At 41.7% G+C, this 24,401-nt stretch overlaps 1 protein-coding gene across 6 annotated transcripts in view; it reads left to right on the top strand.

Annotated features, from left to right (window-relative positions):
* Window positions 1-23,009, top strand: part of FHIT (fragile histidine triad diadenosine triphosphatase) — a 632,955-nt gene extending 609,946 nt beyond the window's left edge. For 5 of the 6 annotated variants that reach the window (XM_052778548.1, XM_052778551.1, XM_052778549.1 and 2 more), the window contains 2 exons: window positions 15,068-15,171; window positions 22,689-23,009. In XM_052778548.1, the coding sequence (XP_052634508.1) occupies window positions 15,068-15,169 (102 nt within the window). In that variant the 3' untranslated portion in view covers window positions 15,170-15,171; window positions 22,689-23,009. The remainder of the gene's footprint in view (window positions 1-15,067; window positions 15,172-22,688) is intronic. The other variant, XM_052778553.1, reaches the window with a different exon arrangement.
* Window positions 23,010-24,401: the final 1,392 nt, after the last annotated feature.

Raw genomic sequence — 24,401 nt, 5'->3', positions numbered from 1 at the left:
CCATAGTGGCCAACAAGGCAGTGTGTTCTCCTTTCCTTCCAGGCCTATCAATAAATTCGCACTTTTTCCAATTTTTTTTTTCTTGAAATACAGTTAGTTTAGTTATACTGATTGAGTTTTCTTTCCTAATACAAAACATTCAACCAAAAAACATTCTTTAAAAACTCTAGTGATGGAAAATGTAAATTGAACTTTAAAATTTGCTAATTGCAAACCCCTTTGTCTTTGGAGTGCTGCATAGCAGATCAATTCCAAGTAATTATTATGTGCAAAATGTAGGACCTTTTGGGTTCATACATATATTGAAGAGATGCAAAGCCAATATAAAAAGAATTTTAATTGGTTTGAGATAGTAGCAGGAAATTATTTTCCTTCATTTGTAGAATCAAAAAAAAAAATTAAGGTATCTCGGCTATTAAGTTTGGGAAAGGAGTGCATATTTCAGTACTGCAGTTACTCATGTGTGAAATACAGAAAAATATTAATTGAGGTAGGCTTGTGAAGTGAAATTAGTTGCAAGTGGACTGTAGATGAGCAAAGGATGTTGCACCTCAGCCATACTTTGAGGTTAATTCATTAAAGATAATTGGAATGTTAAACAGTTTGCTATAAGGAATCACTGCTACAGTGGTCTAACGCTTTTAGTCCGATTGAATCAAATGCTAATTACTAATATTCAGATTTATGTTATGCTTATTTATGTAATGGCCACCCTGATTACTTTCTTGACTGCTGGTAATGTTTTCTGTCAAGGGTGACAGCCCTTTAGTTGCCTGACAATAAGGGCTTGAATGAGGGGAACTTCAGCAAGAGGAACTGCCTGTTCCTGTCCCTGTCTCTGTACCCATAAAGTCCGTGTTAAAAATAGGAGCAGTTGAGCAGACTTTCAGCATTTCATATCCGATTAAATCTTCACCAATAACTTGATAAATGCAAAGTCTTTGATGTGCTTCTCTGAGTGGGTTTGACAACACTTATGTACCACTGCACCCAAAATTCAAACAAATGGGCTCTTGGCGTGGATGTAACATCCGTGGGTTTGGAGCCCAAATCCCCAAATTGTGGTCTGGGTGCCTTTGGGACCTGAATGTGGCTTGTTGGACTCCAGTCAGCAAGACAGGCCCGTGGTCCTTAGGAGCATGGAGAGGAGGTCTGGTCCTCCTGGTTCTGCCCATCTCCCACTGGGCAGAGGCCAGTTGATGCGGAGGGGCACCATATCCGTGCCCTCATCCAGGAGAAAGGCAAACCAAACAGTGCAGGATATGTTCTCCACCGTAAAAGCAGAATACCAAAGCGAGTTGTACAGAAGCGAAGAGAAATGCTGTTTTACATCAGAAAGCCAAATACAAATCTATAGCCTGTTAGATTTCTTTTGCTTTCCTTTATTTATTACTATGACATAAGTGTCCTCTGCATCTATTTACTCTTACTTGGGGTCTCAGGCTTGCATATTTCATTTGCCCAGATAGCCTGCATCACTTTGTGAAGGATGATCTTTCTGTGCTGAAAAGGTATGTGTGCCAGGTCCCATGCATGTTATCACTTATTTATTGCCTCCCTGGCGGCATGCTGTCGCCAACAGGCATATAATTAGAATAGCTCAGGCTGGAGACCTGTGGAAAGTCTGAGTACTTTCATAATTGGCCAGTAAGTGCTGCAGGTTTGTGCTTGATTCCTCTACAATTTCCGCTATCAGAAGCTCAGGTTTCTTTCTTCAGTGACATATTTGTCTTTTATAAAAAGAGGAAATCCTCGCATTTTGGATCTGTTCTCCTTTGTGTTGACTTCTTTGAAGACTTGTTATTAGAAACAGAGGGCTTTTGCTTTTAGAGAACCTTCCAGTCATTTAAACAGAACAGCAGTCCCTCTTTTTTTTCTTGTACTCGCACCCTGTACAAAAAGAGAAAAAGCAAAAGGAAAAAGTGAAAAATAAGAATAGGAGAAAAACGTTATCAGAAACAGCTAAGCCAACAGCATAATCTGCAAGTTCTGTGCATACTGTTATGATATCCGAAACAAAATTATCAAGCTTAAGTTAATTAGACTAATGCTTAGAAAATATGACATGGCAGATTGTGGTAAGTAATTAAATATACCGATTAAAAGATGTAATACACAGTGAGCAAAAGCAAAAAGAAAACTCCATTTGATACAGCCAGTGAACATAGACAATTAAGAAGTCAAGTAGATGAGCACTGACAAAGATACTGAACTTTGGAAGATGATGGGCAAGATGCCAATTTTCCAGTGAAACAGATTTTGCATAGTATCAGTCAAAATTTTGTTTTATGAAATCCATGCTACTGTTTCCTAACTGAAATATATGAAGGGCCACTTGCTTTTTGCATTAGGATTAGCTGATATGAATACAAGGGTATGTGCAAACAAGAATGTGACATTAGAGTACTAGTTTACATATATATAGAAGTTGCGTAAATGGCTTTTCTTAAAAGCAATTCACAAGATGTCATATGAGAAATAAAGCTGTGAAGACAGTGTCTTCTGCAATTAAATGTAATGTAATAATGCTTATGGGTCAGAATGAATGAGGAGAGCTTGTCCACCTTTGTACACCTCAGTACATGCACAGGAAAACCCTGGAAACACAGACTGAGAACGTGATATTTTCTGTGAATTTTGCTTGTAGGCTAGTTTATAAAAAAGAAAGACCTAAAGAAAGGAGAGAAAAATGTAGTAGTAGACCTTCTGTGGAAGAAGTTCTGCTTACAGGGTACCCTGCTCTGACTTCAGGTTGTGTCAAAATGAATAGAATTATTTTGCAAGTCCTCTGCAAAGTGTGTGACTGTACAACCTATTCCCCAATCAACTCCCTCCTGAAGAATGAGTGGGAAACCTGCAAATTCCTAGTCTGGCAAATTGAGATGAAGCAGGCCCATGCTAGATCCATTCTCATGGCACTTAATCCACAAGCATTTGACTGGCCTGCTGGAGTAATGTACAACCTCTTCTCAGCTGAGCCATGTGTTTTATTCATAACTGCTGGAAATTGCTTTCATTTCTGTTGATCTCATTGTTTCCTAAGGCATGAACAAACTGATTGAACTGAAAGCAAACAAAATTACTTTTTGTCTCTGAAAATTGGGAATGTTTGGGTTGCTTTTCCTGTCTTCCTACCTTTCCTACTCTCCACCCCCCCATGTTCATGTGATCACCCCATCCACGCAGTGTGGGTTTTTCTGTAGTTCTGAAGCATGTCCTCTCAATTATGGTAAGAGCAGGTGGTGGTCTGCTGCCAGGGTATCATCACAGGAACAGAACTTGCAAAAATATTGCAAACAAAAAAAGTTCCTTTGACTTTTCCAGATGAATATTTCTAAAATGTCTGTGCTCAAAGGTTTGAATATTAATTCTGTCCAAAAGCAATGATACTGAAGTCTACATATTAAATAATAATTGTTATGCAAATGCTATCAATTCATGATTCCTATATAGAAACACGGGCATGTCTGGGAGGTCATAGCATGGGCACGGCAACTGTTTTTTCCTAAGCAGTTTAATAAGATTTTCAGTGTGTTTTCATCAAAAACACCTTTCTACTAGTAGAAGGTATCTGCCTTAAGTAACTGCAACGCGTATCCAGCAAAAATTAAGTCTCCCCAAATTCACAGTCCCTTCACTGAAATTAATTGCAGAATACTACGTTCCCAGACTATTGTGCCACCCCTGTTCTTCCGTGTGTGCATTATGTGAGTACAACTGTGATCTTATTCCACAGAAAAAGAATTTGAACAGAAGGCCAACACTGCAGCTTGGAAGAGGAGCAAATAGATTCTTCCTCCTCAAAGTGAAGGCAGCCTGTGCCCCTTCACCCCCTGAAAAAGCTACTGTTATCCCAGTCTGAGTTTCACCAAGTAAATAAGGGCTCCCGTATTGGGCCCCTTGTCTGTGACTTTTTGTTCTCACTTGATTTAGTGTATGAGTTAAGAGGTTCATCTGAGGGATGAAGGAGCCTGCTTGAACAATACCAAACTGTTCCTCACTTTCCTGCCTCTTCCCTTGTCTGGGCCTTTCCACTAATGCTGGGCAGGCAATGCAGGGACCTCTTGCATAGCTTACATGTCCCACATCCATCCATCCCAAACAGAATCTTGGACCATAGTCTGCTATGGGTAACATGTGTTTGTGAAGTTCGTATACAACAGGAAAAAAATAAGTTGGGCAAAACCCCATGTGATGTCTCTTAAGAGAACTTCCTACATAAGTTTTATGGCAATATTAACTGACTGGAAAAACTGGAAGAGGTGACCATCTGAAATCTCCAATTCTGTTTCCACATATGGGTCTGGTGCCATCCACTGCCATCACAACATCAAGAAGTGCAAGCCTCTGCTGGGTTTTATGAATATTCTAGACACTGAAGATATATTTTTTTTTCCCTTTACTGCTACTTTAAGAGATGAATTTGCAGACTCTGGGGCATTTGCCCTTGACAAAACTTGTCTGGTTCTTATGCCACTGGGTCAGTGGAATATCAATAGATTCTTAATGCACTCTGTCTTTCAGAGTTTCTTTCATTTCTCAGAGCAAGAGTAAATGTCATTCATATTGGCAAGTTATAATGGGAACACTGATATACTAATTTTTAAAAATATACAAGCTTCTTTTAAATAGTCTTGGTCTCCATCTTGTGTGTCTTCAGTGTATCTATAGCAATTACAAGGTTAGATATCCCTTAAGATGCTAGAAAAGGTCATTTTGTTGTCTTTTCTACCCCATGCCTCAGTGAAATATTCATGGTACAGCTCAGGTATTGGGATTGGGTTTAATGTTTCGTTGCATTGCCATCTGTTTTGTTGTTGCAGTTGTTTTTCCCTTGGTGGGGGGTGAGGGAGCATGGAGGCAGCAGTGAGGGATGCTGGCATATGGGTCCAGATCTGATACAAAAGATGAGCACTGACTCTGCAGGAACAGAGTAGCTCCTCTGATCTGAGCTATTTTCTTTTTAACATTAAAGGTCTTTCTGGTGAAAATCTGCCATTATGCATGTAGATCATCTGTGGTAGATAGTCTCTGTGTCTCCTCAAAGGCTATGAAGCCACATTAAAGTAGGCTTTTATATTATATGTAAAGTTCATTCATATAACTTAGCACAGGCATTGAAATAAAGCTCCTCACTGAGACAAATGGCATTAACAAGTTCCAAGGACATATTCAGTAGAGTTTTCCAGAGTGTTGCGGTGGCTTAGTGGCAAAGGGCAGCGCAGAGAAAGGCTAAATCTGCCAAGGGATGCAGAGCACCAAAAGGGCTTTGCTGCAGGTGCCCAAGTCCCTTGGCCACGGCCAGCCCCAAGTGCCCAGCTGGTGGTGGCACCCACTCCTCGGCCGCTGCACCTCGGGACAACCACCGTGACACAGAGACCTGGAGGGGCAGAGTGGGTTTCTCTACAGTGGGTTTCTCACAGGTGAGTTTTAAGCTCCCTTGTGACTTTATTTTTACTTTAATGAGGGTGTTTGGCCCATAATGTTTCACCAGGATTTTTCAAATCCTTTTTGATCATCTTGCTCTTTTTCAGCATTTCCCTCTTACTGCTGTTGATTTAAATGTCATGACATTTTAAACATGACTTATTATAACAAAACAGTATATAAAACAATATGCTGCATAATAAATGCAGCCATATTTTTCGGAGTGAATGTTAAATGAGAGCAATTTATTCCTCAACCTATTTTAGTACCTACTTACTAGAGGGTATTGGCTGCTTAAATCCCAGGGAGGCAATCTCGGAGGCGAGGTAGCCTTGCGTGCAAGGCTGAAAGCTAAAGAAGTATTTGAGGGATACCTGGGACAAAAGGCCATCCTGAGGATGTAGCTTCATCTAGGAGTGCTGTGATCCTGAGGGCTGTGGGGAAAGCAGACAGGATCATCCTGGGAAGGTCTGTTGGCAGTTGAGGGGTCCCCCGAGAAGCACACACAAAAGCAGGCTTTGAAACCCCATTGGCTTACCTCAAGCATGGGCTATGTGTCATTTTAGACATCTGAAGTCTCCTTAAAATCCTCCTACAGTCAGTGGAGAGAGTGACTCGGAGGATGAGTTGCTCTGGGACACATTGACTGAATGTTTTCTTAATTTCAGAAACTGTTGGTGGGGGTTGGGATTTGTTTAATAGGAATAAGCTAATTCCCCAGAGAAGAGATCAGCTCTTTGCTCTGACCATTGTGGGCTCTTCCTGCAGCTCTCAGAGAAGTGGTGAGGAGAGTGAAGCTCCCCCCAGGGGATGGGGGCACACTCACGTCCCCCTGCGCACTGAACTGGCTCTCTGCCAATGCCATAGGGCCTGCAGCTGTTATCCTTTGTGCTGGCAGAAAAAAATACAAAGAAAACAAATAAACCAAATCAACCTCCCTAATACACATGTGTCTTCCTTGGCACATCATGAATCTTATTGAGTGTGCTCAGGGTACGGCAAATATTTGTCTAAAGTTAAGAAGATTAGCAGGGGAAGTTCTGACTTTGAAACTCCCTGCGTCGGGAGCCAGAATACATCAGCCTGATACAGGTGCCTCGAGGTTATCTCTGCTCTTGGAGCGGGACATGCACATCACTCTGCAGCTCTGACCTTTTGGGAAAAGGCTTTCAGTCAAGTAATACATGCACCTGCATGAAATTTTTGAATCACTGACTCTATCCTTGATTAAAGTGCTTTTCCTTGATTAAAAATAGCCTTTTTCCAAATGAGTAATGTTGCATGGCAGGCTGTGCACACAGGATAACATTTCCTCCAACATTATCACACTGATGACATTGCCATTTCTTACCCAAGTCTCTATGCAACACATTTCTCTTCAATGCCTTCTCTAGCCAATGCCATTAGGAAGCTCCCCAGAGTCATCTACCTTTTCTTCCCAGGTGAGGAAGACTGCAGAGGTGTTTATAACATTATCTGCTAACTAAGAGGATAATGGGCATGGTGAAAATGTATCCAAACACCTTTATAGATTCTTGCCTGGGTTCGTATCAGGTTGTAAATAGCAGTTCTCCAAGTCTTTGGCAGGACTTCTTACCCCAGTGGGTATTCCTTCAAGTATCTCCTTTGTAATGTGCTCACTTTCCAAGAATTTTATCTCAGTTGGAGCCAAACTGGAAGTCTGTCAAGATTTAAGCTCTTCAGAGTGCAATCTACATATTTCACCAAGCGGCGAATGTGTTTTCTATACAACCGTCGTTCTGCTCATGGGCTTACTTGTCTTTTTACTTTCAAAAGCAAATTTCTTAGGATGCCTCATATTTCTTTTTTTCTTATCAATTTTTGTATGCAGAATTGTTAACAACTAGTGTTTGCAGCATTTATTTTAGCAAAGCACTTAAACACATATGCTTAAGGGTTTTATTTAACCTTTATGTGTGTTTCCACAAAATTCTCTTCATCTAAGTGCTTTGCTAAAAAGGGTGCAGTTATTCAAATGTCCACATGAAGTGTGAGGTTCAAGTCTTTCCCCAAAGCACAACAATAAAACTGAAAAAATATTTGCAGTCACCATGACAAAGAGTCGATAGGAGGAAAAAAAACACCACTCTAAAACACAGCTTTAATAAACTGAGATTTCCAATGGAATATATGCTTTGCAGCAGTAAAATCAGCAGCTGTGGGGTAGCAGCATATTTCATGCAGAAGTGGTGAAACAATTGGAGAAGGATTTTTCCAGTAGATAGTTAAAAAATTGTTTCACACAGAATGCAGGCAAGTTGGGCTTCTTCTCCATCTCCTTAAATAACTCAGATTTAATGTGGCAAGTCAAAACCACCCCAAAATCAGGGATTTCTGATTCATGCAAATGCAGATAGCGGTATGATATAGAATCTTAAGCAAAGTCAGCAGATGAGAAAATTATAGGATGTGGGTTTTTTCTGCAGTGTTCACTGTAAATTAGAGCGATTAAATTACAGCAGTCTCGTAGCTGTAATTAAATATGGAGACAGGTCCAGAGATGCGGGAAGTGCTGAACTGCCTGAGCTGCTCAGGCTGCAGAGTGGGAGCAAAGGCAAAAGGGGCTCTGAAACAGGTCCTGATCCTGTGGCGGCTGATGGGGGGAAGCCAGGCCTCTCGCACTGTTTTAACACAATGTCTTGTAGGTGGTCCCTTAGGCGGTCAAGGGGGAGCATGTCATGCTTGTTCTCTGCCTGTGTTTTTGCCTTCCTTCCCGGAGCATTTGCGGGGGTGGGGAGATACCCAGCTGGGGCATGCCCAGGGCTGAGAGCTCCTGCAGTGATTACCCCCAGGTAGGTAAAACAAGATTTAGGGCCATGTGATTGCAGCACCTTGAGAAGCTGCTTTGTGAAACTGCTGCGTTTCATTCGTTATTCTTTCACTTTACATTGCTAGTCAAGCTGAGACTCAAACCACAACTGAAGGCAAATGGGATGGAGACAGGAGGCACGGACTGGCAGAGGAGGCTGCCTGCCAAAAAGCTCATGCTCCCTTCAGCAAGACAGCAGAGGGTGAAGAAAGGATAGAGTGTAGCAGGAGATACAGATAATAGCAGTAAATGTCACGTTTAATTACACTGTGGGGAGGGGTGGAAATGAAGTCTCACTATGAGGATATAAGCTAAATATGAAGAGAAGTGAAAGGAAAGCAAGCACTGGGGGAAAAGAGCAAGGAGGACAAGACCAGGGAGAAGAGGGCAAAGGAGGCAATTTGGGAGTTAAGTTGATGTAAGAGCAGTACAAGAGGAGGCTCAGATGGCTGGAAGTCACCACCAGGCCCAGGAGGTCCTTATATCACCAAAGGGCTGAGCAGCCATAGCCAGCTCAGTCCTCAAGTTTTTCTCCCACATGGTGGGATGCTCGGGATGATGCCCAACCACATCTGCTTGCTGCAGCACAAGAATAGGGGCAGGGATGTGCTGTGGGTGTGTGTTCATCACATGGCTCCGGGTCCGTAAGGGAGTTGGAGGAAGATGTACGTGTAGCAGCCCTGGGATTGTTTTTGTCTCTAGTCTCTGGGTAAGGGTTGCCACTGGAGAGAGATGAGACTTTCAGCCTCCTCATGGTTCACATGTTAATCTGATGCTGAAATATCAGTCTGCAGATTTCACCCAAGTGTGGGAATTGAGTACGGAAAAGATGCCTGGGTATCCCAAGGCTGGTATTCGTAACAATGAACACCAGCAGCCAAGTAATGCCTAATATCTGATCCAAACTCCTGGCAAAAAAATCATTCTTTTTTTTGTTAGCTGCTGGTTTTGATAATATTATATTTTATCATTGCTGAAACAGCTGAGTTTTGTTGTGTTGCTGTAGTTTGGCGTAATTACCCTCCATCACTATAATTTTTCTTTTAGTTAAATGCATTGGAAGTTATAAACTCTTAACTATCAACAGTAAATATTCACAGGGAGTGAGAATAGTGCTAACTACCATAAAAGCTTTTTTCCCCAATACTTTTGGCTAGTGCTTTATATCATCACAGGTTGCTTTTCTGCTGGTGTTATGGCATAAGCAAAACAAACCATAATATAGATGTTGCTTCAAACAACAGCTAGTCATAGACCCAGGTCCCCTATAGTCTGCTGCATTGAGAATTCTGGGCTCCGCTGCAAAGGGCAAGAAGGAGAGGTTTCCCAATGCGAATGTGTTATAAAACAATATTGCGTTTCCCTTAAGAATTGCAGTGATAAAAACGTAGACCGTTCTGCAGCACTAACAACTTCAATAAAATAACATAAAGCACAGCTGTCAGGTCTGCCAGCATCTCACACTGGGAGACATGAGTGAGAAAATGAACACTTTTCACAAGCAGAAATATTCAAAGAGCTCCACTGTTTACAAGTAATCAAGACTGACAGTCATAGATTATTGGTGGAAGAGCATTTTCTGCTTGAGGTGAAAGAAGAGGATAATTTATCAGGAAGCCCAAGAAGTCAGACATCAGTAATGATCTGCTTGAAGAAGGGCATATCTTAGAAATAGTGCATTTGTTTGTACTGCAAGGCAAGAAGATGTACTAAGTTATAAACAAGAGCCTTAGTGCTTGAAGAATGTTGAGCAGATACAGTGTGTAATTTGCTGGGCAACTGCGATTAGAGAATTGACTAATGTGTGTCTCAGTGCTTGTTCAGAATATTAAAAGAAAAATTTAGCATAATAGAAATTGTCCAAAAAAAACGTGCATGCTCTTTCATCCTCTCCTCTCCTTTCGGAGTTATCTGAGCTACGCTGATCTGGTTGCTTACCTTGTTCTTAATGCTTGTGCTTCTGAGACACTCCTGTAATACAACAACAGGTTTGGCTGCAGAGAATTTGGGGCTATCAGAGTTTTGCAGTAGGACATCTTGTCTATCTGGTGTGATGCTTTTGCATCACCTTTCTCTTATGAAAACAGGCCAAGTACCAGCAGTTTTGAGATGGTGACTAGCTCGGAGCTCTACAGAAAAGGTTTTATAGACTGCCACTTGCCCTGTCTGTGCCTTGGTATGCACTCTGGACTGCAGCAATGCAATGCTGCATGTAAACAGACCCCCCTCCCAGCCCCTATGCCATGTTCTGCAGGAGGAATTGCTGTCCAGAAACCCAGAAATGCTGCTTCCTTCTTGGGGTGCAACCTGGAAGGGAAGGATTTGATTAGAGTTGAGGATGAAGCTCATGTCAGTATAAAACACCACGGAGACCCATCCCATGTAGTTTGGTATTCATCGTCTCTGTTCCTGCCAGGCTCACCCGAAACTTATAGCTTTGCTTTTAGTTGTTGTTGTTGTTATAGCTTCCTAATTCTTCTTTCTTTCGCTTAGTGTAGGGACTGTAAATTACAGCCTGTATTTGGCCAGCTTTGGCCAACATTACCACAACATTGCTGGGAAGAGGCTGTGTTTCCCTGCACTTTTGTTCCACGTCTGCGGAGACCTGGGCTTCAGGGGAGACAAGAAGTCTTCTGCTACCCACCAAAGAGCGCTTGTCAGGAGAGCCTGGTGTGCCTGCAGAGCTCTGCAAAAGCCCCTGGTGCTGGTCCCGTCTCCCCATGGATGTCCCTGGAAGACCCTGGGCAAAATCTGTCCCCTTTACTTCAGTGTTTTGCACAGAAGTGACTCTGGTAACCTCATCATGTGGTATTTTCATCTCGCTTGAAATAGCAGCTACTTATCACAGCTGGAAATGCATGCATTTGCTTAGGAAGGGATTCTGAAAGTGAGTGGTTTCTTCTAGAAGCGTTTATTGCAAGAAGGGCAACAGTTGTTTAGGGGCCTTTGGGTAATATGGAAGCCTTGTTCCAGGAACCGCAGAGAAGGCAGCCAAAGTGTTTTTGAGAAGATGTGGATCAGTCAATCTCCACCTCTTGTCCAGGGAAATCTGGGCAAAACCTCTCTCAGAAAATCATGTCAGGCAGATGATGTGGGGCTCTGGATAAGATTTCGGGGGGGGGGGGTTGTGTTCAGAGCTTGCAGAAGTGGAATTGTTCTACAGAAAGTACCACAGACTTCAAGCTAGTCTGTGTTTGGATATATCTGAGTATGGATGTCAGCTCAAGTTCTCCAGCTTTTTCTGTCTGACTGGAGAAAACACAAGGGGAAATCACTAGTTTTTACAGATGGATAGCTGGCAAATAGAGGTATTTTCTTCCCTTTACTTTGAGCAGAACCTTGGAGTGTTCTCCAGGTGCAAGAGAGTATTGCTTCTCCTGTATAATCCAAACTGTCAATAGCAGATGTTTTTAAAGATGCACAGCTGGGACTTGGATGTGCATGTGAATAAGAACACACTCCAAGGCAGAGAAGTCCCTTAGAAACAAGTATCAACTGTTACGTTTGTTTCCCACCCGAATTCTAAGTCAATACAATTTAATACTGAAATATGTATGATGTTCTTTCCTGAAAGTGGCTTTACAACTCAGTGAAAATACTATGGAGACTGTCTTAGCCTTTTTTTTTTTTCTTTTTTTTTTTTTTGAAAAAAAAGGTATAAATAAAGTAGCTTTTGCTTACAGAGGCCCTCACATGGAGATCTGGTTGAAAAGTACCTTACATAAGAACGTATGAAATAGCCAGGTGAGACCAAACCTATCCATGATCACAGTATCTTGTCACCATTGGAGTCCACTAGCAGATGCTAAGAGAAGATTTGAAGAACTGGGCAGGTGCACAGATGTGCCTGCATTGTGCTTTCCAGCCTCTGTTAATTTGTGGGTAGAATGCCTGAGCTAGACGTGGTATCAGCAGCCCTTAATTTATTTGCCTTCCATTTATTGGTACTGTTGATCTTGAACCTCCATAATGTTTAGCATCCAGAACATCATCTAGCAAGGTTATCCATAATTTAATTATTGTGCTTCAAAGTGGTTAGCTATATGGTTTGGCTTGTACTGGAGCTGCAGGATAGTGGTAGCAAAGAAGGGTAGGCAGCCACCAGAGACAGTTTTCCAAATCTCTACAGTGGTGGTTAGATAATATCAGAAACTAAGTGGCATTGGGGTGATAATTGCTTATTGCACTTCAGAAATTACCGACACGGTAAGAGGTTTGAACGCAGAATAGTCCTGGGATCCTGTTCAGGTAGACATAGCAATTTTATACTGAAATAATATTCATCTATAAGTCAATTGAACCATGAATACATTGGCCGTGGCAGTGATTTAACACTGCAGTCTGTTGTTCGTCATAACCAGCGTGTCTACAAAATGTGGATACATCTTTTCAGTATGAGAGGTGTGCGAACGCCTGCCGTGGCAGAGCACAGTAAGGCTGTGTTGAGTGCTTTCGTGCCAGGCTGGGGCTTGCTGTGTGGTACTGCGAGCTGTGTACCAGGAGCCAGCGCTGCTGAAGTAGTTTGGGTTTCCAGGCAAGTTTCAGAATTTATTGCTGCTCCCCATATATCTGTTTTAACCTTAAGTCAAAGATTGATTATTTTTAAAGGTTAGCAGCTATGTAGCAAAATAAACCTTCTCCTTTGCCAGCTTTGAGAAGTCACCACGGTCTGTGACTTCACACAGTTTTAATTTAGACAACAGCAGCAGCCACTTCAGGATATGCCTCCTTAATACTGTTCACTTCAATTTCTTTGAACAGGGAAAATAAAAATAAACTACAAGTCAAGTCCTCACTTTACTAGTCTCTTCCTGGAGTCAGCTCTCACCTGAGTCGTGCAGAAACAGGATAGCAAGGGATAACAGCAGCCAAATCACGTCACTAAAAGCACTTCTTGCAGGTTAAACAAGGAGACCTTGAGGAACCGGGGCTGCCCTCCCTTGCCTTCTAGGTGTTGCCTGCTGTATCTTCTGCCGATGCTAGGTCAAATGAGCAAGATACTGCTTTTTTAGGAAAACAGCTCACACCTCAGATAGATAATTGATTTACTACCACTTGGCTTGTCCTGGTGCATCTAAGTGCTCGCAGTCCATGGGAAGTACAGGATGATGTATGCTGTTTCCTATAACTCTGGCTCATTGCCAGGTCAGCTGTGGTACCTACACACTGTATAGGTGTGTACAGTGGGTGAGACCAGGCACATGGGCACAACGGATGTGTGTTGACAGTGTACACGCTGTACCGGTTCCTGGCTTTTAAATCTTTCTCTATAATTCTGTAGCATTATTACAAGATGGATTTATAACACACCTAGAGCTAATGTAACAATGAAGATTAGTCCTCTACTAGTCGAACAGTAATACACTTTAATTTGCCTACAGCTACTGTATCGTATTGGCATGAAAGGAAATAGCTTTCTAATGCAGCTTCATCTGCTGAGCAGGAAGAAATCTGTGCTGCAGAATGTAAAACTACAGAGGACTATAGCTGGCAGCAAAATTCAGAGTAGGAGAAACACAGCACAAATAAAAGTATTTGTGAGTTGGATGTATGCTAACAATCCTAGTTTATTGCTAAACATGCCATATACAGTAATGCAGTTTGCTTGGCAGGTTCAATATTGCTTCATCTTTGTTTTTTCACTGCTTCATCTTCTGTACTAAAATTTGTCTAGGAATAAAAGGTGTAAATTCATTAGTTTCCAACTTTGTGACATTAACAAAAAGTCGATATTATAATCGTCCTCAGAAGCACTGATGCCATTAATACAATCTGTGCTGTGCTCTGTACGTAGAGACACACTGAAAATCCGAATACTTAAGCTGTTAATGCAAATGTTTCTGCTGTCTGTTGTAAATGTAGTCTTCCCTTGATGAGTGTCAGGTATTCTTTGAATGGGCATGTGTACAAATAGTCACTCAAGTGCTGGCACGTTATATTTACCGTAAAATAGAACTCCCTTCTTCTGGAGAGCAGCAAAACTATCAGCTTCTCCCTGCTGGAGAGGCAAAGGATGTATTTGTAATTGTCATGTCTGGGATAATATCACTTAATACTTACTGCATATGGGAGCTTATTTTCGTGGGCATATTATGCAAGCTAGATGCAAAAATTAAATGTTTCACATACTTTTGATCTTTTTCCCTGGTAAATTATCAATGAAACATAGTTACGCGTAAAATAACAGATTTTGTTTCTAGACCAGGGATGTGTCTCACTTTTAACAAGGGCAAGGAAGGACTAATAACTTGCGTGCAGTGAGGGAATGAATCTCTTCTGAAAACTAATGATATAAACTGCTGGTAGGAAACAGCTGCAACAGGGCCTTGTTATCACAATAGGTCTTTGATGGGAAAGGGGGCCTCATGGGCAGAGGAAAAGCCGGAGAGAAAATTTTACGTGAATTACTGACAAGGTGTCTAGGCAGCTTCTGCCTAGCTCACTCCACTGATGTAATGGGCACTTCAAAATACCTGAGTGTGTTTGTTATCCTATTACCTTACCTACCAGCTTTGCGTCAAAGACTTGCAAGGTATCTGACCATCAACTCACAAAGGTGAACTCTGTCACTGCCTATCATTCAACCTGGCACCTTGTGTTATCATCAAAAATCCATCAGAGCCAGTTAACTACTGTCACTGCTCTAAACTAGTAACCTTCACCCTTCATCACCAGGTCCCTGCACCCCACAGACACATGGAATAGTTAGATTGGTTGCATAGAGGCATGCCCTGAATTTGACAATAAAACTGGAAAAAAATATCAACAAACTGGTTTGTTTTTTTTTCTCTTCTTCCCCTCTCAAAAAAGTTGCAACGACATGACAAAGAGGATTGCCCTGACAAGTGGAGGACAGAAGAAGAAATGGCAGCTGAAGCAGCAATTCTGAAGAAGTATTTTCAGGAAAATTAGAGGTAATGGTTTGTACGTTAACTTACTCGTGCAACACCCCAAACTCAGTTCAAGCCTCCATAGGGTTCTTCAGGACAGAGAGGGAATATGTAGAATGGAACAAAAGAAATGAAAGCTCTTAAGTTTGTGTTGTTTCCAAAAGGACACAGCGCTCCAGCAGTGTCTGAAATAACATGCTCCTTCTTGAACAAATCAGCACCATCCTAGAGCATTTAGTTTCCAGACAGGAAAAAATAATGTATCTCGAAATCAGAATCATCAGCAGTTACTTAAGAGGAATGTCTAACCTAACGTATCCTCCCTCTGTTTTTAGAACAGAAAATAGCCTTGGTACCTCTATGAAGAGCTAAAACCTGGTGTGTCTGTGTACGCCCAGATTTGTATATGCATCTATACCTACAAAATCCCAGCAGAATTCAGACTATAGAGTGGATAAGCAAATGCTAACTGTATCTGTCAAATCTTAAATCATCTGATCAGTTCACTTTCAAAATTAAGCCTGCTGGAAAACTGCCTGTTCTGCTAAATTTTCCACTGGCCCTAAAAGAAAAAAAATATTTGCACGGAGAAATAGAAAAGAGAAAACACTTGGCAAGCACTGACATTGGTGCTCTAGAAATTGAGAGTTTTTCATTTTGTACCTGGAGTCCCAGAAGCCAGCTTCTTCCAGTAGAAATGAACTGGCCCCCGGAGATCAATATGAGTTACGCTGGGATGTACGCTGCAGCAACGATGCCAAAAGCTCCCTCTCCCCTGTTCCCCATATGTTGTTTGCCATCATCCAGCACTCTTATTTCTCTGTCATTTCTGACTGTTTCATATTTTTTCCTCTGAAGACCTGAAATCCCATAAATATCCCTCCTCTCTGCCTGTGACTCACTGCTTGCAGCCCAGCTTGAAAAATCTTGAGCTAAACTACACAATGTGCGTGGCACTCTTACGTGGCAGCTCTCGTCTCCTGTGCCATTCTGTCGTCTCCATTTGGGCTAGTTCATCGGACTCTTTTCCTTTCCATTTTTTCTTGCATGATGACCATGCTCTTGTCTTCTCCAGCCAAATTAGCTGTGCCAATGCTTCTGTGGACTGGCACAAAGAAAGCTGTGTAACACACAGAATTCCCATCTGTGAAGGAAACTTGTCCTCAGCATCTGGGACCTAGGGACCTCCAGGGTTTGGACTACACTGTCAGGTTCCCACAGTGGCTGATGGATTTGTATTTAGACACTCGCTTTTCACCTTCTCAGAAATATGCTTCTCAAAAATGAATTACTCAGCCAGAAAGAGCATATCCTTAGGTAATGCATATGTAAGCACTCTTCTCTACTAACAGAGGCATTATGTAGTACTTCATCTATAGCACAACAGCAAATGAATGGTACTTAGGATAAAATGGTGCATTCCTATTCCAATGTGATGTTGTTCCCCATTATATATTTGGTAGGTTTGGGGGGGATTTTTTTGGTCTGGTTAGAAATGAATTTGAAATGCTTTTCTGCAGAGATTCTCAAAGGGGTTGGAATTAAATCCCCACATATCAATAAAATGTTCTTAGGCTCTTCTGGTACTAAATGCAAAGCTGGATAGATGGTATAAATTCATTCCTGCAAGCAAATTCATGTGGCTGGACTTTTATTTCCATTTATTATGAAAATAAATCAGTGTGTGTCTGCATGGATGACCTCTTGATAAGTTCCCCATGACATTAAGGTCATTACCTTTCCTAGAACAGACTGGTAAATTAAATCTTACTGGCATCATTATCATGAGAGTATTTCGCCTCGTACAGACAGTCCTTCCAACCCTTGATTCCCAACACAAGGCATCACTGTCCAATCTCTTCTCCCTGACATTGTTTTTCTGCTGAGGTTTAAGGCTCTGAACCTGAGATAAAGGTATATGTGAGCACCTTCTGAATTTCTCAACCTTCATCTACTCTCTTAACCTTGCTTCTGAAGTGGTGAAGATTGAAAACTTTTGGCAAATTAACAAGGTTATATGCATCCCTCTTCAAAGCTATTTTTGTTTTTCACCTACAAAGGATTTATTTTGCCATTTATAAGTTTACCTGGATGCTATTTGACTTGATTTTTCTCATGTGGCACCGGGAATGTCAGAAAGAACTGCATGTGGGTGTTCTGGAGCCAATAAATAGCAATTTTTAAGGCCTCATGCGTTATTTTTCTACTGAAGTGTTTTGTTCAAAGAAGCCCAGCTCAGCTAGATTAGCCTGGACAGACTGAGCTGTGTTTCAGAGCTTTTCCAGCTACTCTTACATTTATCACAAGTCCTTCACCAGCTGTCACAACTCCTATATGACTTGACTAGGTACAGTAGTACCTTTTACCTGTATCTATAGACTATCCGATCAAGAAGAACTTGCAGGTGACTTTTCTTTTTCCTAAGAAATACTTGAAAAAGGCAAGAAGCTCTTGATTCACTCCCTACTACATTTGCTGGTGCTGATCCCACTTGGCTGGTTGGGTAGCCACAGCTGAGTGCTTCTACACCAGTCCCCAGATGATCAGAAATATCCAGCCACTTGCTTAAAGAAATGAACCCCATTTAGCCTTGCAAAGTTTACACCCTTGAGAAAATATTTGTCTTAAAATAATCTATTCGTGTGTACAATTGCCTAGAGCGGATGAAACTGAAATCAGTGAGTGAATTTGTGTTTTGCACCTGTTTCTGGTCTTTCAGTGAATGTCCCCGTGCCACTGTATCCCATCTCGTTTAAAGGACTTGTCACTTCTTGAACTCCCTCAGCATGTGCAGGCTCTGTGGGGCTGCTCACAGTGCTGTGTCTGCAGAGCTGAAGTTCAGCAGAACTTCATGTGGGAGGACAAGAAAAGGAGAAAAACCTTTCTGTGGATAGGATTTTTAATACATAATCGCTCCAGTTAGTCACTCTCTTACTTAGTAGCACCAAGATTTGACCTCTTTAGGAGCCATTCCTTGTTCAGTGCTGGCTGTCATATGGTCAGCTGTGCTTGATAACTGGTTGCACTTTGAGGTGGATCTGTGGGGAAAGAGTCCTTACTCAAAGAGCAAGACTTGATGCAGCATCTTAATTTCCAAGCCTATTTTCAGATGCACCTTTTAAATTTTCTAACTATCTATAGCTGGGTGTTTTGATAGTCTGTTTTGTGCATTTTAAATTACACATGCCAGCAAAAAGGCTAAAGATTAAAAGAGTTACTAACCTTCAGATAGTATACGAAAAATGTTTCTCTTCAAAGGCAGTTTCACTCTGTGGTGTTGTTTCTGAAGAAAGAACCAGGCTGCACAAGCTTCAGTAGAAGTTTTCCTATTTTATGCATAACTGAAGTAATACTTTTATGCCATTAGAAAAGTAGTCAGTCTTAAGTACAATGTCAAAATGTCCCTTTGCATAAAGGGGTTGACAGTGATATTCTGTTGCCTAGTGCTTTTTGAGTTACAAATATTCAATAGCTTTTAATTGCTTAACCATGTGAATATTTTCATTCCACATGCAAAATTCATTTAAAAATCTCTCCAAATAATGCGTGCTGCACAGTCGCACAGGATTTCTGATGTCGGTTCTTCCCTTCATCCTCAGTCTGGCAATGTTTCTGGAGAATATAGTCTTTTCAACTTTGTCAAAGAATATGAATTTTATTCCTTTTTTTTCACCCCACTGTGAAAGAGAGGCGATCGCATTCTTTGAGAGCACTCATCCTGCCTCACGGCTGCCTCTTTTACACCAAGATCTCAGCATGTGTGAAAAGGTGCTGTTCTATTGACTTCAGCAGGGAATTTACCACTGTTAGCAGCAGCTGACCAGAGGGAATGTAAACTGGCAATTTGGCTTGCATCTGGTTTTGCTCTAGCACCTCTGACAATCCATGCTGCATGCGTGAGAGTGAGCACCAGAGCAATCCCATCACCTTCCTTAAATTTAGGCAAGTATGACAAGATGGCTCACTCACAACACTCTTCTTTGGTTGCTTTGCTGTAAGAAAAGCCCTCCTATTATTTCTGGTACTTTGAATAAAAACACAAAGTAATGACTGTCTTGCAGTGGATCCACAGACTGGATCTGGGACACATGCCATGCAGTGGGGACCACAGAGCAGGTTGTCCCCTGCGTGGCTGCCACAGTGACAACACAGATGTGGTCAGAGGGAGTTATTTTCCACAATAGATGTTCCTCTGCTGTAGGCAGCCTGTTGGCAAGCAGAATCATCATGCAGTCATACAAAATACAACATGCTGTGGATGCTGGTAGGGGGAATGGGAACAGGGGAAAGAGTACAGCAGGCGGGGACCCCTCAGTTTCAGAGCCTCACTTCATAAGCAGGGCAATTTTTTGAGTGCTTACACTGGAGTTAGGCTGAAGGTGGTGCCTGGTCCCAGGGACTTCCCAGAGAGCATTGTGGAGAGCTGTTCATGGCTGCACTTAGGAGCTGTTTGCATATAATCCCTAAGTAAATACACATCCTAGTAATCAGCTATAGATTTCTCTGCACTCCAGACTTAAGTGCTATTAATTATATCCCCACTCAGAAGCCTCCAAGAACCATTAATTAGAAAGCAGGAGCTGATGGTTTGCTTGTCTGTGTGAAACTATTATGACCTGAGAGTGAAATATAAACTTCAAAAGAAATATGTTTTATGAAGGTCACCTTGGAAAACATCATAACAATCTGTCAGGAGAAGAGAATGCAGCGCTCCAAGTGTGCATTTCAGTGTGACATTATGCTTTAAGTAGTTGGAAATAGCAAAGAGAAGATGGATCAGATCATAGGATCTATGTTTTTTCACCCCAAATTCTCTTTTTTCTGCACTAAGTAGATATAAAGTAATCTTTTTGTCATTTCAATGGAATGCAAGGAAAGTTAACGTCAACAGAAATCCAATAGACAAACATAATCTGGCCCTTGCTGGTATTTTTGAAGTGTAAAACATCCAGACCCACCACCTCTGCAGCAGGGAGAAGGTTTATGCACAGGAATTAAATTATCTCTTCAAGGGAAGATGTAAACAGCCAGAAGAAGTGCGGTGACTGTGTACAGCAGTAATACCCACCCTAGAAGGCTCAGGGCAAAAGGCTTCCCCAAATAAATGTGATGTGCTAATGCACAGCAGCCTCAACGTTGAGGTCGATTATATTTCTGGTTGAAGCATATCATTATTCTTAGGAAAACAAAGCTGCAATAGAGTTAGTTATAAGTGAAATGTCTTCCTCTTGTACAAGGACACCATAAACATAATTTCCCCCTCACACCTATTCCAGGGCTCTATTTTGAGGCTCTAAATAGTACTGTGCTGAAAGTTACACACCTCATTCTCTGGACTTCCATTTCCCTATAGGTGACCATTTAATTCAGCTGTAAAGAGTACATGAATTCCATACAGCACTGCTTGGATCCTGTAATTATAGCTACAGTAGAAGCATCATGGCCAGAGACACAGGCAAGATTGTACCACATAAAGGCAAAGCAGCAAATGCATTACTGTTAGCAAAGAAAGCTGACAGAGGGCCAGATGTTCTCTTAACTTGCACATCCAGCAGCCTGAATGCTTACCTGGGCTGTCTGTCAAATACCAAGTATTTTCAGCCTGATTCCTTCTTGACTCGTTATTAAGCTTTATGTGTGTCGCATTGCGTGAGAAGAAAATGGGGAAAGCCGAGCATAACTGATGGACATTGTGTCCCAGGAGCTGGAATAAAAGAATCAAGGTATAGGACAATGCTGAGCTTCAAATAAGGATGGTATCAACTGTGGTCAAGTACTTCTATACCCAAACCTGCAAAAGAATGCACTTACTAAGCAGCCAGACCTTCCTTCAAGCAGATTCACAAAACACGTGCCAAGTAATTTCCAGGCTGCCATCAAACTGTCAGTCAAGAGGGGCATACAATGGAAACTGTTGCTCAAAATGCCATCAAAAGGGGAAACATATGTTTCAGTGAGAAAAGACAATCAAACAAAGAAGTGGGTGGTTGGGGAGCTGCAGCCGCTACAGCAGCAAGGATCCAAGCCTCGCGCGCAGCCCCAGGAAGCAAGTTCAGGGGCCGTGCCCTTGTCTAACAGTTGGGTAACAGCTTTGTGTTTAATAAGCCAAAATAATTTTCTGAGTATTGAAGCCAGCTCTAAACACGCTCTGAAGTGAAGGTACAAAACTGAAGATACCAAGCAAAAAGCCCACTTCACACTCAATTATTAGCAAAGGTTTTTACCGTGTTGTCCTATTGCTGTTGCTGCTGCATAATAGAACTGCCCAGAGAGACACTCTAACCAGCAACCCGAACGCGACCTCAAAGCTTGAAAGCTGCCTTTGTGTGAGTTTCGGTATCTAGGCTGTGTAGGTGGAAAGGCATTAACAACTTCTCCAGTAAGTAGTTATTTGAAAAAGGAAGGGGGTGATGGACATTGGAAATATGTTGAGCTAAGCATACTTGAGGCTCCATTGTTTGCCAGGTTGTCAGTCTCTACACAAAAGGACAGGTATGTGCAGGGGTAAACCCAAATGCCCTGTTTGTGTTAGTACCTGGGGCAGCTGCAAGCCTCCAGTTAACTCTGCGATAACAATTGCGCCATGAGTTTGTGCAGGGATTTCGCACACAGTTTTCACAGCTGCAGTCAGCTGCAGTTGTCAGGCTCTCAGCATTTCTATTTCTCTGCTTCAGGAACACCTTCCAGGTCTGTCATAGCACCTGCTACAGGTCTTTTACTAGGGTGGACCACCAAGAGATGCATAAAATTGGAACAGAGATGGGAAGAAATACCCCATTCATTCTCCAGTGTGTGAGACTGGGGGCATTTTCAGGGTGATGGTCCCAAATCACTGGTGTGTAATACCTTGGTATTAGGTAGGGTCCCACCGCAGGGTCAGGATGGATGAGGATATACAAGAGATGATGATTTTGAAAGAGTATTTGCAGGAGCTTATATAAGAGATCACACGCCCCAGAGATTCTTGCATGAGATTATTATAGCAAAATTGATTTGAAGAGTAAGAAGCTGCATTTGATGACACAAGATGCCCTTTCTAATCCTTTGTTCCTATGACTAGCGGTCAATGGAGCTGGGGACTGTGCTGTCTTACTTACGGACATCAGAGAGGTGGCTTCACTTCCTGTTTGTTTTTTGTAAAATGATCTTGGCCTCCTTTGGAGGGTGCTTTGTGAGTTAGGAATAAAAAGCACAATGTGAAAGGCAGGCATTAGTATTATTTGGAAGTGAACTTTATTGAAAAAGTGGATAATAAATCAAACAAATGCTCCTCTTTCTTGCTCTGATACATAATTTTAGAATAGTTATGTGCAAGGATTTTCTCCTTTCTCTATCGCGCAGGCTATAATAGAAGCTGAAATGTGCTGTGTGTGGATTTAACACTGAATATTTCTTTTTGCCTATTGCTGTCAGTGTTTCCTGTTGGAACACACTAATGAGCACCTAATTCATTAGCAATGAACAGCCTTACATTTTGTCTTACTAAGAAAGATCGAAGATACTATTATATGTAACTATCTGTTATGTTTGATATTTCTTAGGTAACAAAGTGTTTGAAAAACATCCTGTGATATAAGAAACTCCTCAGAAAGAAAGACCTCATTCTCCAGTTCTCAGTGGCCCTGGAGCTGCAGCTGAACAATTTTATTATGTTCTACAAATATGGGATTCTTCCATGAAAAATTTTATTGGACCTTTGGATATCATCAAGGTTGAATTTTCAGTGAAGACAACTAACAGTACTGATTCAAAATGTTGCTCTGAGTAGTAACTCATATTTTTCTGAATTATGTACTTGGGAAGGAATCTTTTTAAATTGTCCCTTGGCCTAAATTGAAATAAACTGCTAGCAAAATCAGGTAGCTACTGTGTTTAGGTACATTACAAAGCGTTTACTCCATGTTGTGCTTTTTGATTCGGTTATTGTATGTGGGCTATTATATCATAGAAAATTTAGCTCTTTTAGCAGCATGACAACTCATAAAAACCAAGAAATATAACACTTCCTAAGATCTTTCCTTTCTCTCTTCCTTTTAATGCATTGTCACAGTGCTTCTGGAGCTTAAGGTGATACAAAACACTTCTGCGAATCAGTTAATATGTAAAGCTGCTAATGGCATAGTAATCACATTAGGGTTAGACTGGCACGAATGTCCTGCTTGCAGCAACAAACAACGTGAGTGGCAGCCACCCATGTGGAATGCTCCGTTGGCAAGAAATGCTGTGTTTGGAGCCCCACACAGGAAGAAGCCCACCATGGGTTAGTTGTTGATTGCTAACATGTAATAAAGGAAAAGAAGTCAAACAACAGATGGAGGAGAGAAGAAATGAGTCTGCAAGATATGCACGAAAAGAGCACCAGTAATCTTGCTCTTGAACTGTGGGGAAGTGACAACCAAAGCTTTCTGTGTCCCCTGAACTCAGGATGGAAAACAAAATGTGCCAAGGCTTTCAATAAGAGCCGTGCTGAGGGGGGCAGAGTCTACCTGAAGGCTTGAGGAGGTCAGGATCAGGTCCAAACCAGAGCCTGGCAGTGCTTTGCATGCCTGGCAGCACAGCATGGTCACTGTCCAGAACAAATAAATATGCTCCACAATAGTCTGTCCTAAGGGTTTGCAACCTGACCTGAGAAGTACAAAAATGCACAATGGATGAATTCTTATAATTTTCCCTAAGTCTGTCTCTGCTATATACTGCAGAGGAATTCAGTCTATTGGTTTGAAGTCTTTATGCTGGTCAAATATAAATAGAAACACTAGAGCAAAATCATTGATGTTTGATTCCAGATTTTACTGTGGTGCTGTTAAAATATTGCTCCTGAAAAGCCAGTTTGATTCAAAGACTTACCGTGACTCAATGTGGCCACCAATATCTTCCATTAGCCCTTTTAAAAACTGTAGAGATTGTAATGCTATTTTTTTTTCCATGCAGAGTATGAAAAGTCAATGAAAACACAGACTCAATGAAAAGTCCATTTTGATAGTGTCTGCACTTTTTAGACCCTGAACAAGGGCTGAATAAACAGTAAATGAAGGTCAGGGGGCAATAAGTGACAGAGAAGAAAAGGTGAGCAGACAGGATGGTCAACGATGCTAGCAGGTGGGCTAACATGAACAGTCCTTTTGCACTTCAATGTTTAAAGTAGCTGTGATTTCACACAGAAGGAAGACAATGGTTGTGCTGCCAGGGAAGCACTGAAAGGAAAACCTGAGCATCGGTTACATTTGCAAGGTATTTCCAAACCTGATGCTCAG

Source organism: Harpia harpyja, chromosome Z, assembly GCF_026419915.1.
Source record: "Harpia harpyja isolate bHarHar1 chromosome Z, bHarHar1 primary haplotype, whole genome shotgun sequence".
Lineage (NCBI taxonomy): Eukaryota > Metazoa > Chordata > Aves > Accipitriformes > Accipitridae > Harpia > Harpia harpyja.
The sequence above is the reverse complement of the archived record's forward strand: the minus strand, read 5'-3'. Positions and strand labels throughout refer to the sequence as shown.